We start from the raw sequence: 15,371 nt of genomic DNA on the forward strand, positions 1-15,371 counted from the left end.
TGACCTCTCTCTTTCAATACCTAATTTTTTTTGAATCCAGTATAGATGTCTTCCTTTACTTTCCTGATCCCATCCCAGATAGCAAACTGACATTGAATCAACGTGGAAACGACGTCTCTCATGACATCGAAACAACGTTGATCTGGCATTGTTTTGCACATCAAATTAACGTTGAACCAACGTCAGACGCGGCATTCTTCAAAGCTAAATGAAAATCGAAAATTGGTTTGCGTTCATAACGTTGAAACAACGCGTTGATTTCAAATTGATTTTCCGTTAGTTTTGAAAGAATGACGCGCCTGACGTTGGTTCAACGTTAATTCGATGAGCAAAACAATGTCAGATCAACATTGTTTCGATGTCATGTTTCCATGTTGATTCGATGTCAGTTTGCTATCTGGGATTTTACGTTTGCTATCTGGGATTTTACCTTTTTACCTTTTTCCACACTAGATTCTTACCTTCTGATTTTGACAATTTAATTTCTATGTCAATATGCTCTTTTTTGATGCCTTTTGTTGCCAATGTTTCTCATTTCCCTCTATGCCCACATGTGCTGGTATCCACATATTTATAAAATATTTTTTCCCCTGTCTACATACCCTTGAATTTATAAACAAGATGTCACATAATATTTCTTGATGACTACTAGCTTTTCCAGTCTTCATACTCATAAGAGCTGATGCAGAGTCACTACATACTAAGATGTTACTATCCCTGGATTGCTCAATCCATTCTAATATAGCACATAATTCAACAGTATAAACTCGCACGAACATCGTCTTGACCCCGCCTTTGCTTCAGTTTCATTGGTTGAAGCGGTAAACCAATCATTTTCCTTTCTCCCCTTAGAACGTTGTTTGAAAACCCCCGTCTGCGCTGAGCACGCCGCATCACCTCATCAACACTGCTTCAGCAACACACTCATCATCTGCTGTTCATCCAGCTAGGGAGACTGTGTTGGTGCTGTGCCTGCAATTTACCTCAGAAGAACCCGATTTGAAGACAAGAGAGATTTTTTAAGGTAAGAAATGTCCACTCATAATAGTTATTGTAGCATAAACCGGCTTACATTGTAGCCACTAGTTAAACTGGTGCCAGACTAAAATGTCTGTGTATATTTAGTAAATAGGCTATGTAGACAGAAACATGTTGAAATATAAACTATGGACAGCTAGGCAACCTTTCAATGGTATATTTATATAATGTAGGACACAAGGATGTTTTTATGTTCAATAATGAAACACTCACAATATAAAAGTAGGCTAGTATAAGTGTTTACTCTAATATAGTGAATATTATAATGTTTAGACCTGTGTTTACGATTAAATTCTGTGTTTGTGGATATCTGCTCAAACGTAGATAAAATGTTAACAATGTTTCATAGTTTGTAGCAGCTCGATCGCTTCAGTAATTGTCCTCATGTGCTGTGAGGGTGCAACTGTGGGCATACTGCGGACAATGCAAATATGTGTCGTAATATACTTGTGGCCTTAACAAACAAGATTAGTTTGGTTCTACTTTGCATTTGCTAAAATACATGCAGTTGAAGTAGTACATTAGAAGTCATATGTTTCAAATAATTTTATTTATTCACTAGTCATCCAAAAAAAAAAAAGTATATACAATAAAATAAATTACCGTTCAAAACTTTGGGGTCAGTAAGATTAAATAGGCCAACTTTTGAACTAAGTCATTTTACAAAGTAATTATTCCTGGGATGTTAAAACTGAATTTTCAGTAGCCAGCATCCAGTCATCAGCATGTAAATCGTGAAGAAAAAAAAAATCAGGAAAATTGAGTTGTAACTTGCTCCTTCAACAATATCTTGCATTAGGATTTAACAGGATCAGCACCGACCCCTTCGGATACTGCATCAATAAAAACAATTGAAATGTTAACATAAAATAAAAAACTCTAGATGCACTTTAAAGGGGGGGTTTACTGCTTTTTTCTTTGCATGATTGTGTTTATGGGGTGCAATATAACATGTATTCGTGGTTTTTCGTGTTTAAAAGTCTTATTTTTCATAAACTTCAGCTTTATTCTCAGCCGCACTCTCCTCTGTCATTTGACTTCCTGAGTCTATGAAACCACTCCCTCAGAAACAGGCAGTGGGCTCAGATTGGTTAGTTTGGGCCGGTGTGTTGTGATTGGCTAAACTGCCGCTCACGTTGTCCGGAAGGTTAACGCCCATTACCTTTACGGGCGAAACGTGCTAAGCTCCGGTCCAATGCAGAGCCGCTCTGGTCCAATGTACAGTAAATAATGGTGTCGATACTGCAGTATCAGAGCCAGATTCAGACCCAGAAAGCGGCGACGAATCGAGTCAAGCAGAACCTCACCACACACGGCTCTTAAAAAACGTTTCTGAATGGTAATTTGCCTACAATTTTTTTTACTTTATACACGTTTTACACAATAGCATTGAACTGACTGGCTACTAACGTTACACAGAGTCGGCAACTTGATCAAATCGAAAATAACGTCATAAAGTGTATACACATGAAAAATACATTAACAACATTAGTACTTATACAAAATTCAGGTCCATAATGTTTGTACGCGTTTGTCGTAGACACAAAATAGCATAACTAGTAGCCTAGTGCATCGGTTCCCAACAGGGGGGTCGCGGCCCACAAGGGGGCCTCAGCGAGCTCTGTGGGGGGTCGCGGCATATTTTGAAGGTTTGAGCAATGAGCATTAAATAAAAGTCCTTAACTTTTTTCTGTTCAAAATTTACAAAATGTATATAATGAGTGAGTTCATCATGAATCCATTTTCCAATCCGTGTTTTTGTCTTATCCTGAACCACTATGGTACATCTATAATAAGTGTTTACATTGGGACTATTTTACACTGGTTCGGATCGCTGCGGAGTAGGACCTGCGTGACTCGTCATAGACGTACACTGAGAGAAGTAGTTCCGGCTACACTGTTCTTTCCGAAAGACGCATTATTCTGTTAATAAGTGCAAGTTTATTATCGCTCGCTATTGCGCCAAAAGCGTCAAAATAAAGCCTCACATTGATAAAGCCTCACAGATAACATGCAAGTATTGAGGCCCCAGATAACAGTCATTTAATAGCAGATATTCTTTTTTTGACCTAAACACCAGTGTGAATATTTTTATTTTTGCATTTCAAATAGGGCCAATTAATAAGCTTCTCCTAGGCTTACGTTGTTAAATTACAAAGGGCCTACTGATGTTTTAGTCATTGTATTTTCAATATTATAGGCTATTATTTGTGCATAAACATACCGTTTGTTTGAAAAAAAAAAACACATTTTGTTATCCTTGCTGCAAGCTTACAAGAGCGATAATATCATTAAATGTGAAGGGGGGCCCTAAAATATTTTCTTGGGAAAAAGGGGACCATAGACAAAAAAAGGTTGGGAACCACTGGCCTAGTGGCTATAAAGCCAAAGCTGGCATTTGATGAAAATAAAACACAAGGCTACGTCTGGATTTATACATGCTAATACATTTAAAATGATGAAGTCTTCGCCTACTTACAGGTTGTGGCCCAACAACTGCTGCCTCTGGTTTTAAAGTCAGATCTGCTTCATGTTTCAGTAACAGTTTCTTGTTGAATCCGGTGTTGAACTCGTGGAGATTCTGGAAGCTGTCTTTTATAAATGCGCAGCGCAGAGAGCTAGATTATGATCGTCACTTTCAGGAATATAATCAAACATAAATTGTATCCATTGTTGAGGAAGTACAGCGTCTGTGGGAAGCTCGACACAGAAGACCTGACAGCTGCGTGAACAACTCACTCGACGAGCCACAGAAATATGGCCATGCCCTTTCCTGCATATTCCGGAGTGAGTGGATGATGCAAATGTGTGGGTTAGTGACGTACCATAACCCAGCTGTAGTCCCAATCCAGTCGTTTTTGTAGGCAATGTACTTTCTGATTTTTAAAAGACGATATCTCTGCTTACGCTGAACTTTCAGCGCTGCAACTGTGCAGATACTGTTCATGCACCAACAGCAACATTACACACTATTTAACATGAAAAAAAGTGAAATCGCAGTCAACACACCACTATTGAGATAAAATGTTGTGAATTCTCTGGGCTTAGCACATTGTTGTTGAATAGCGCGTACAGGGGGCTGTTTCATAAAAGCCGCTTAGAAAAGCGGGGATTAAAGTCCAAAACCTGACTTGAATGAGCCGAGTTAAACATCCGCGCTTAAATTGGTTCCATAACTGTAAGTTGAGGATCATATGATCTTACTAATTTGAGTCAGGTTTAAATAGTCTAGATAATTGCGCGTGCACGCCATTCTTTAAAAGTCCTGAAAAGTCGAGCATGGGTCAATCGATTTACTGTGGGCTACCATGGCAACAAAAGGAAAAGATAGAGCAGCGATGTTCACGGAAACATATAATGAAGAATTTAAAGATGTAATCACCAAAAAAGTCAATACAGCGGCAATAAATAAAGCAAGAGAGAAAGTTTGGCAGGAAATTGCTGATCGTCTTAATGCGTAAGTAGCGGTGTAAACAATTTAAAATACTTCAACATTTAATGTGTGTCACAATACATTGCAAAATTTGTGTGTGAATAACAGTAGGCTAACGTTAAATGCTTTCACGCAGCAGCAACTTAAGTGAAGGAAAAAGAACCTGGCAGCAGGTGAAAATAAAATATACAAATATAGTCTGAATGGTAAGTAAATCTTATGGTATGTAGATATGTAATCAATGCCAGCTTGAAGTTACAACTATTCAGGGTTTTTTTTTTATTTAATTATTTTCTTTATTGAAGCGACCAAAAAGAAGACTGAGGGGAGGGGGGCATCATCTAAAATGATATCACGTAGTATAAGGAGGAGTGAGTACATAAAAGGTGTGTGTGTGTGTGTGTATTTTATTATCATTATTCCTTCATGACTAACTGATTTCATCCTTCCTTAGGCATTGTAGGCCTAAGTACATCATAGCAGTAATGTCATGTGGTACTTGTGCTATTGTAATGGTGCATTTTTGTAAAAAAAAATAAAATAATAATAATTCTATCAAGATTCTGTTTGCTTTATGGATCCACCAGACATCATGTTGCCTGTGAGTATGAGACCTTTTAAATCAGTTATGTAAGCTAATGAGTTTAACTGAGTTTGAGAAGGCCCATCAGTTGAGGAGGATGAGGAGACTGTCTGTATGTTCAAGGAGGGGGTACTCCATCCATGCTATACTGTATTGAATATTAAAAAGTGTACTTGTGTGATAAAATGATCATAATGTGTTTTCAGGATGCCGACACTGTCCTAGAGTTCTGTTCTAGAGTATTAAGAAATTAAAACAATGTGACAAGAGTAATGAAATAACTTAAATGTTGCTACATAACCCAGAAAACATAAAAGGAGAGTATAAACAATACTGCCTTAAATAAAAGGAAGCAACTTTGACATCCAGTATAAAAAACTAAAGATGAGGAAGTTGGAGCTGGAAATTCAACAGCTACAGAAAAATGCATGTAGAACTACCTTTTTTTTTAAAGCAAAAGAAAAAAAACATTATCTTTTTGATCATTCACAACATTTAGTTGTGTGTTTTCACCCCTAACAGGCAGATTTACTCTGAATAAAGACAAATCACATTAAAAACTTTGACTTCTGTGTGTTTGTTCAACTAAGGAGAAAGTTGAGGGGCCAGGGAAAATTTTAAAGGCTACACAGTCATGGTTTAGACGATATTAAACAAAATAATTATTTGTATATGTGTGGGCTTGGTAATCTACAAATATATGCAATCCCATCTCTTGAGAACCTATATCGTTAGCTGTCATTTAATGCCAATGGGTCTGACCTGTCTCTGAAAGTTCTCTCTCTTTGAAATGCCCTCCGCAAGACTAATAGCTCCCTCATCCAACACCTCATCTATGAAAGGACATGCCATGGTTAAGTTTGGAAACGAGTTCAGCTCCCTATTTATATACTTCATTAATTACCAAACTCATTAAACAAACTCACCAATTAAATACACAAGTTATGAACATTTCTTAGTGCATTTATACCATATAATTTCTTACATTTATTAGTAAAGTACATTTCCTTATTTTTTTTTTTAAAGAGTTGCATTAATAGTGGTTAAGTAAAATAAAATGACATCGAAATACCAGCAGGTGAGTATAAATTGTATGCTCGTTAAGCCTGAACTCAGACTTAGCCTGACAGTTAGCCTGCCCCGGACCAGGCTAGTTTCCCAGCATAAGTTTCCAGGGTAACTGAGTTTGAACTATTTTAAGTTTGCGTTATGAAACAGAATTCACCGACAATAAGTTTGACTAACCAAAATAAGCCTGGCTTATTTTCTAATCTTGTTCTATGGAACAACCCTCAGAACAGGGATTAGCCTGTCACGACACACACGGGAGAGAGACAGCAGATCCAATTGCAGTAAGATGTTCTTTTAATAGGGTAATCCATAAATCATAATCCAGTCCAGGCAGGGGTCAAAATCCAATAAGGCAATTCAAATACAAAACAAGAACAGATAAATACTAGAACCACCGTTGAAATCACAACAGAAGTGTGGGACAAATTACAATGACTCCGTACACATACTAACACAGACAGGGAATATATACACATATCTAACAAGACTAACACAGAACAGCTGGGAACAATGATTACGGGGAACAGCTGAGTGCAATGACCTGATGAGTGACAGACAGAATGCTGGGAAATGCAGTTCAGATAGTACATGACACCGAGGGGAAGGAGGACATCTAGTGGATAAACAAGGGAACACAACCAGACACTGTGACATAGCCTACACATTATGACCAGCACAAGATCGATTGTGCGTTCACGTCATTTTGTGCAGATAAGTCGTAATATTTGTTTTAATCTCGGAGATGAAAACAAAACCACTGGATGGATTTTATTATTAAATGATGGTTGTGTACCGGCACTGACAACACACATTGCAGTACAATCAACTTGTAAAAGTGCATATACCTTTATATGACCCCTTTAATAAAATATTAGTTCACAGTGCATTGGGCTGGGAGACATATAGGCCTGATTTTTTTTTTCACTTCAAATATTAAAAAAATGTTGTGTTGTGAGTTCAACACAATTGAGTTGTGTTGTACTAACTCTTGCATTTCCCAAAATATATGTGGTCTTCTAGATTTTGTATTTGAATTTGGGTTTATTTACCAATTTGTTGCATTTGTGCCTAAAATTGTCATATCGTCCCCTTTGAATTACAAGGTTCTATCTGACATTTTTGTCAAAATTGAGTTATTCACATTTTCTTATTCTGTGGCAATTTATTTACATTATGTGATGTGTTTTGTACATTTAGGGTCCCTGTTATTTTTATGTTTGAAAGAAACATGTTCCCCATACACATTTTCATATATGGAATGCAAAAACTTTGAAGCTCAATATCTCAAAACTGCTCAGAACGCAGATAGAACCTTATAATTCCAAGGGGACGATATGTTGTGACAAAAGTTATTTTATTTAAAATAAAAATGGACATATACTCTCCCTAAGTAACTAACTAAGTAACTTCAACAAAAATCGTTATCATTACTTAAGATTTAACATTTCTTTTGTGCAGATTCATTAGATTTGTTTTTCTAAGTCATCTCTCCTCAGCCTTTCCAGATATTTTAGATTAATTATGTTACACCCGGTTCTAAATCTATGAAAATGCGTGCGACTCTTGCTGATACTATTTCCTGTGTGTTCCGTTGATTTTTATAATTAAGGAAGTATTTTTACTGGCACAATGCTGAATGTCACACCAAATTATGTAGTGTCATGCTATGATGAACTGCACCACTCCACAATTTGTAAATGCATAAAACGCAGAGTTTTCCACTAAGGAGACACATTCAGCATAGACACACATGCAACTTGAAATTGCTATCAAATTCTAGTAAAACAGTTATTCCAGTTTACACAAGATACATGGCCTAGAATGAATAGCATCTAGAATAGCCATTTTTCCTCCAGACATTTTTCTGTGTCTCTGGAACAAAACATACAATGCAAAAACACAATCTCATCTTTTTAACAAAGTATTTTAGGGCCAACGGCTCCGAGTTTCACATTTTATCCTGCTTGTGAGGCCTGTTGTCGGTCCCTTAAGTCAGTCATCTACAGACATCTCCAAAGTCTCGTCAGCTGTCTCTATCCGGTCAGGTCGTGCTGGACAGACTCGGTCCACGTGTCAGTCAATCATTTCCCACAATCATAATTGTTAAGGGCTCTCTTAATAATTCGATATTTAAGCCTAAACCTAATACCGTTTTCCTTTTTGTTTCTCTCAACACAATGAGCTGATGTTCTTTTACAACTTCACGATTCCAACTTCCATCAGTACCAAACTGATCCGGACGGACTTTAATTCTTCATCATACATGCCAAAAGTAGCACTGATCAGACAGAGCTTGACGACCAATCAACTTAAAGCTCATTCTATATTCTGTATTGTCTTTTCATCAGAATTATCAGCTTCATTAAATTTCGACATTTGCTTTAACCAGTTTCTAATGACACAACATACTATTCAGGTGGAGCATAACACGTGGTGTCACCATCAGACACACTTATAACTGACTGTGAACCGCTCACATTTATATATTCATATCTTTTCTTTAAAATAAATAACTTTTTTTATTCCCCTTGCATTTTCCTGTAGCTTATCTAATTATTGTCCATGGCCTCTTAACCAGTTTCAGGTCCTTCATCTTGTCTGGCCGACTGAAGCAGAGAGTCTCCTTCCTCCTCTCAGCAGTCTCGGTCTCTCTCTACAGACGAATAGCCTAATCTTACCACAGCCTTCTAGGACTGTAATATAGACAGAATGTTAATTCCTTACTCTAAACGTTACCATTGTTATTCAGACCTTTAGTGGTCTTCTTCTTAAGCCGACACCATGCCTTTGTCCCGATACCCTGACATCTCTGCATTTTCCTTGCCCAAGGCTAACTAACATCATAAACATGTTGTCCCTGTCTCCACATCCGATAACTGCATCCACCTGTGGACGTTTGAGACACCCCGTTGTCTGATAAGGTTCCCTGTGTCTCACACCGGCCCCATTTCTACAATCGACTAGGAGACTAAGATTTACTGGTCCAAGAATAACCCAGTCAAGAATGTCACTTCTTTCGTTTAAGGTCATTTCTTTAAAGTCATTCAGTTTTACTTCTAAAACATTTACAAATAAAGATTGCCCTCTTTATGGCAACGATTTATTCTGACATCTGTCTATGATTTTCAACTGAAAACACTGTACTTTACTTACTATAGAGGGTTTTCACGCGACGCGTCATCAATCCGGAAGTCGGCCATTTTGGAGCCACAGAACATAAACGATGCCATTGAACTGAACGGACTCGCAAATTTGGCTGATTATTTCTGCTGAAAAATGGTCGTCAAGTTTTGGTCTGTACTAATCGGTCACATCGGGAAATGTCTATATCTGTCGCCGCTATACAGCACTCCATGAGTTTCACTGATCATGAGATTAGAAGAAGCCCGACACCACTGACAGTGAGCAGGGTTCAGTCAAACTCACTGATAGAGTTATTATCAGCAATAGAGCAGCCTGTGAGCATTAGAGGAGATAAATGTGGATTATTTAAACCTAGGCTGTTTCCCATGAGCGTGTCTATTGTGACCATGCTAACATGCACTCTCCTCACCTCTGTTAAAGGGTTCGTTCACTCAAAAATGAAAATTAAGTCATTAATTACTCACCCCCATGCTGTACCAACCCCGTAAGACCTTTGTTCATCTTCGGAACACAAATGAAGATATTTTTGATTAAATCTGAGAGGTGGATCACTGCTACATAGGCACCCTACTTGACGGCCCAGAAAGTCAATGAAGAAAATGTTTAAATATTAAATGTGACAACAGTGGCTCAACTATAAGTTTATCAAGCGACGAGAATACTAATTGTACGAAAAAAAACAACCAAACAAAAATAACGACTTTATTTGTCTATTCCTTCTGGGCCTGAGAAGAGAGTTCAAGAGATTTCCACGACGCATGCGCGAGACCTGAACTAGAAGGAGTAGAAGAAGATCACACTTCTCACGCATGCGTCGTGGAAATCTCTTGAACTCTCGTCTCAGGCCTACAAGGAAGAATTTCATTTCATTTTGATTCATTGATTCAAAATGATTCCTTTTCATTTTTGGGCGAACGATCCCATTAAAAAGATTTAAAGACATTAGGAGTTGTGCAAAATATTGTATGCCAGGACAAGGACTTGCAGCTTTACCAAAAAACAATGGCATAAACAGATTTTTACAGGAACACCTCAAAGGCAGCAGAAATGGACACGTTGCTAACCCATTTTCCTACCGAGACTGAGAGAATCCGCTTCCATTAGTCCTGATCCTGATCCTCAGATGTCTATAGCAGAGGTGAGATGAGGTTAAACACACTCGTCTCTGCACTCAGACTTCAGCTCTTCTTCTATAGCAGATGGCCTGGACAACAATAACATTCAGATTTCACAGAAAATAGCTACTATAATAACTAATTGTGTTTTAGATGCATAATTTCACAATGTGTTAGTTGTTTTAACCCTTAGGGGTCTGAGCTGGTTTCTGGGTCCTGGAGGTGTTCTGACATGTGTGCTTTTTTTTCTGTTACTTGTGACATTTTCAAGGCTAAAGTAGTATTATACTGTATTCAGCACAAACTCTGCTACAATAATATGTCAGCAGCATGTATGTAAAATTTTGTAGTTTTGAGATAATGACGTTTATGCGTGGTTTGTTGAAAAACAAAAAAACAAATGTCACTGAAATAAGGTCATAAAACCCATCCTGATTATTTCTTCACTAGACTTTTGAAAATTGTATCACACAGCCTAGAGTATTTGCTCCAAAACTATGTGAAAATCTTCCTGACTACTCATTCAGACAAGACAAGTCTTGTAGAGATTTTTTGACGTGTTTTGGGGAAGATAGCTTTATGCGGGGAGGCGTTAACCTAGGGCTGGGCGATATGCCTGAAAACTTTACCACGATATCAGAGTTTCATGTCGGTCGATATCAATAATTCAAATTTTACTTAATACTTATGATTTACATCATTTAAAAATGGAGACTTTAAGCTTTGTAAAGACAAAACTCTCACGTGTGTGTGTGGCAAGTATTTGCTGAGTTAAAGATCATTTTATGTCACGTTTCAGAATGAACTTCAAATTGAGAGAGAAGGAAGAACGATCATCATTATTATTTTACGAAAAACACAACAGAGTTATTTGAGTCTCTTTTGCACTGATAAGGAAAAGAGAGACAATCACGCCGGCGTCGACCCCAGGAGGTTAAGTCAGACAAATGTGTCCAAACAGCAACTAAACCTCAGCAGGGACTTCTGGGGAGAATCTTCATCTCCTGGCGTCTGCTTGACACAAGCTGTGTCCCAATGTGAAGGCTGCATCCTCCGAAGGCCGTATTTGAAGGCTGATTGCGTCACAGCCGCGCTACGAAGGCTGTCCCAATTCAGTTATGCATCCTCCGAAGGCCGTATTCGAAGGCTGGTTGCATCATCGCGGCGCGGCGAAGGCTACCCTGATTCAGAAGCGACGGCCAAATGCACCCTCCATTTCGCCGAGAAAGAGAGGATACATAAATGCATCCTACCCGATCCTACGCGGCCTATCCTACCTCATAAGTCATTGCGCTGGTGACGACAGCATTTTTTTTTTTTAAGCGTCCGAGAGTTCGGTGGTGGACGGCAAATTCACATTTAAACGTAAAATTATTGTTTTCATTAATCAAATAGCCAGAGAACAGTGTTAACAGCCAAAAGTTTTTTCTTCTTCTTCTTTTTCATCAACTCATTCGTCACCATTCAGTGGCTTTATTTGTCTTGTGGAAACGCGAAAACGAAAATATACATTTCCGTACATTATTATTCATAATTTATTATTTAATGCAACTTTAAATGTGTTAAATGAAATAAAATTCATGGCTCTGGACGTTGTTTATTTTTGTATTGGCATCTGACTGTTTGGTTGATGCATTTAAACTATAGGATTGCCTGCTTTAGTGTATTTTAATGTAAACCAATGCGTAGTGTTGCTGTCCTGTTAGGGGGGAAAAATAGGCTACTTCACATTTACATTTACGTGAATAGCCTATGAAGTAGGCTGAGAAGTTCATTCCCCCACTGGTTATTTTGAAAATTAAAGTTGGCTAACAAAATGTTGGTCTATTGTCACCATATTAAATTGTTAACTACAGCTGCGTCCCCCCATATGAAAGTGCGCGTCTGAAGCGCTCGGACCGGTCCACGGAGAATTGTTCTTGTCGAAACTGTGACCGTCAGCTGCCGAAGACGAGCGGAGTAACATTACCTTGCACTGGACTTTTTATATTCAACTGGTTTTAAATATTCAAATAGGGTTGACAAGCTGATATATTCACCATGGTCCATTCCTGTATGCAATAAAAAGCACTAGCCTATGAAATCACATCAAGGTAGCCGGTGAATTAGGCTACATTCTTCAAACCACAGTAATACTAGCCTACGGTATCCACCAGATGAAGAAGGGTTGACCCTCAGTCTCCGCATAAATAAAATATTAATTTTATTTTATTGTATTCGCACAGAGAAAAAAAACAATGTGGACTTGAGCGCTCTGAAAGCGGCACTAAAAGATACTTAAAAACTTTCACACAGACATCAAACAGAAAGCATTTAATAAATAAGAGGTAAATAGGCTAACTATAGCTATAAATGAACAAAACTCAGCATAAAAGGTAGGCCTACTCGCTTCACATGCGTCTACTTTTAAACAGAACAATTATAAGACGAAATAAATAAGACTCTCTGCTTATGTAATTTATTAGACAATTCTGGCTATAATATATATATATATATATATATATATATATATATATATATTGCTCCCATGTCCTCCAGGCATTTCCTCCGTTAGATCAACAGTCTTTAAGATGTGTGTTTCTCCAGTGTGTGCAGTGAATGAAGAACACGGCAGTGGAAACTTGTGAAACATCTGTCAGTCTGTGTGTTATTCCACAAACTTCTGCTTTGACCTGCAGACCAAACACACACTCCTGTCAGTAACGTAAGTTCTTCAAGATTTATTCCTCCTTTAATAAACCATTGTACACTTGCAGCTGTGCTGGACTGAATATTCACAACAACAGCATTCTTGCTTCTGTCATATTGTTCAAATGGAGGATTTACGAACTTTAATCTGACATTTCACATATTTCAAGCTTTCTAACATTACACACACTCCTCTAAACAACATGTCAAGCAAACTGCATTTCATCGCACAGAAAACACTTTACGTCATATATTTATCTCCAATGTTTTTAATAAAGAGAATATATGATTACAATAGTAAATGAATGCATGTTTTTTAAACTAATGACTGGTTTGTTATTTAGTGCCTGTCAAGATTTCATGAAACAATGGCAGAACAAAACGCCAGCATCAGCGGATCAACTGGAGGAGGTTATAATGTCAACATATCAATTATAGATGATTCCAATCTCCGGAAACTTTATGATGCATACCCAATAATTATCAGGACCATTGCCGGCATTGATATTGTAATGATGATCTTAACTCTGTGTGCGTTGTGTGCTCTTCTCAAATCTCAGCGCTCCACTCCAGTGTTTGTTATTCATTTGATTCTGTCAGATCTCATTCAGATCATTTGTAAATTAATGATGACAATCACAAAGTTACGGGAGCTGTATAATGCATATGATTATAGTTTGATAGCGGGTGTGTATTTTATGGCATGTGTTGCTCTTGAACGATATCTTCTGGTTTCTCATCCTATCTGGTACAGATCTCATCATTCACTGAAAGTCTGCTGTGTTATTTCTGTGATCGTCTGGTTTGTTCCTCTGATCTTTGCAGACTTTAGGTATTCTATGTATTTTCACTCTCTGCCCGTATCGATCGGCTGTTTAATCCCCTACCCGATAATCATTCTGTGTTTTATCGGCACTTGTCGCGGTCTTTCACGCGCAATATCTCTTACTTCTGTAAAGCGCAAAAAGATTTTGGGCAGTTTGTTCCTGGTGCTTCTGACGTACACTTTTCTCATTCTCCCCTACATAATCATGAATTTTATTCTAATTTATAGTCCTAACAGTTTCTGGGGGCTATTTTTCTTTATATTTTGGGATTTTTCTGAGTATCTCCTGCTCCTGAACCCGCTGGCTGACTGTGTCCTGTACATGTTCATCAGGCCTGATGTCGGAGGGTTAATGAAGTCTGTTCACTGCTGTTGTAGAACTGACACACATCAGGATTCGACACACACACGGGACGAACACTCTGGAGACAGTAGTGCAGCGTTTGCCTGCTGTGTTTCAATGCTAAAGCCTGCGTCTCATTCACGGACCTGCACTTCCATGCTGTGACGATGTCATCCTGAAATAAATAAATAAATTGGAATGAAATGCTTATTTGTCCAGCATTTATCAGTCATCATTCATCTGTGAAAATAAACTGAGATTATTATCCACAAATACAAAATTCTATATTATATGAATTTACATTCACCATAAGATAATTGCCCTAATCAAGATGGCAACATGTTTATTAGTCCAGCCCTCGTTACCTTTATCTGGATGACGTGCATCCAGTGCCGATCCTCCCAATACACGCACTACGCAAGCGGCGCAAATTACTCAAGGCTCCACCTCCCCCTTGTGCTAACGCGTGTCAATCAAAGTTTACAACATCGATGAGATCATTAAGCAGAACGATCCTTCCTGTGACGAAAAGAGAGATTGAGAGAAGAACATCATGTGAGTGAATGGGGGATTATAACGCTTCCGGGTTGCATGTCCACTTCCGACGCAGTTCAACAATGGCGAAGGCTATATGTGTCACTGCTCTGTCCCACTTTGTAAATCTAACCAACAACGCCAACCCTACTTAAGTTTTCATGGATTCCCGACTGAATTGAGTATAAGGAAGAAGTGGATATATATATATACAGTGCCCTCCACAATTATTGGCACCCCTGTTTAAGATGTGGTCGAGGACTTTTAAAAATTCTCCCTTTTTTTTAAACAACATAGAACCCAAATGCAAAAAAGAGAAAAATCCAACCTTTTATTTAAGTACATTACTTTGGTGGTAAAAAAAAAATGTAAAAATTTAGAAAAATAAAAACTTCAAATCATGTGTCCCACAATTATTGGCACCCCTAACAATTCCGCTAAAAAATGTAATTGATTTTTAAAAAAATATATTTTCTGTAGTTGCTAATGTTGGTCAGGATATCTAGCAACTTTTAATTAGTAATTCATGACTTCCTATTTCCCTGGGGTATAAATATGACATGACACAGAGGCCTAATTCTCTTACCCATTTGTCA

The 15,371-nt window shown here is 38.0% G+C and overlaps 1 protein-coding gene across 1 annotated transcript; it reads left to right on the top strand.

Annotated features, from left to right (window-relative positions):
- The first annotated feature begins 911 nt into the window (after positions 1-911).
- LOC120476186 (uncharacterized) lies at positions 912-14,467 on the top strand. The gene is made up of 3 exons (XM_089124291.1): positions 912-1,024; positions 12,971-13,088; positions 13,417-14,467. The coding sequence occupies exon 3, from the start codon at positions 13,441-13,443 to the stop codon at positions 14,404-14,406; it is 966 nt and encodes a 321-aa protein (XP_088980417.1). The 5' UTR covers positions 912-1,024; positions 12,971-13,088; positions 13,417-13,440; the 3' UTR covers positions 14,407-14,467.
- Positions 14,468-15,371: the final 904 nt, after the last annotated feature.

The sequence above is a fragment of the Pimephales promelas genome, chromosome 20 (genome assembly GCF_988280905.1).
Source record: "Pimephales promelas chromosome 20, fPimPro1.hap1.1, whole genome shotgun sequence".
NCBI lineage: Eukaryota > Metazoa > Chordata > Actinopteri > Cypriniformes > Leuciscidae > Pimephales > Pimephales promelas.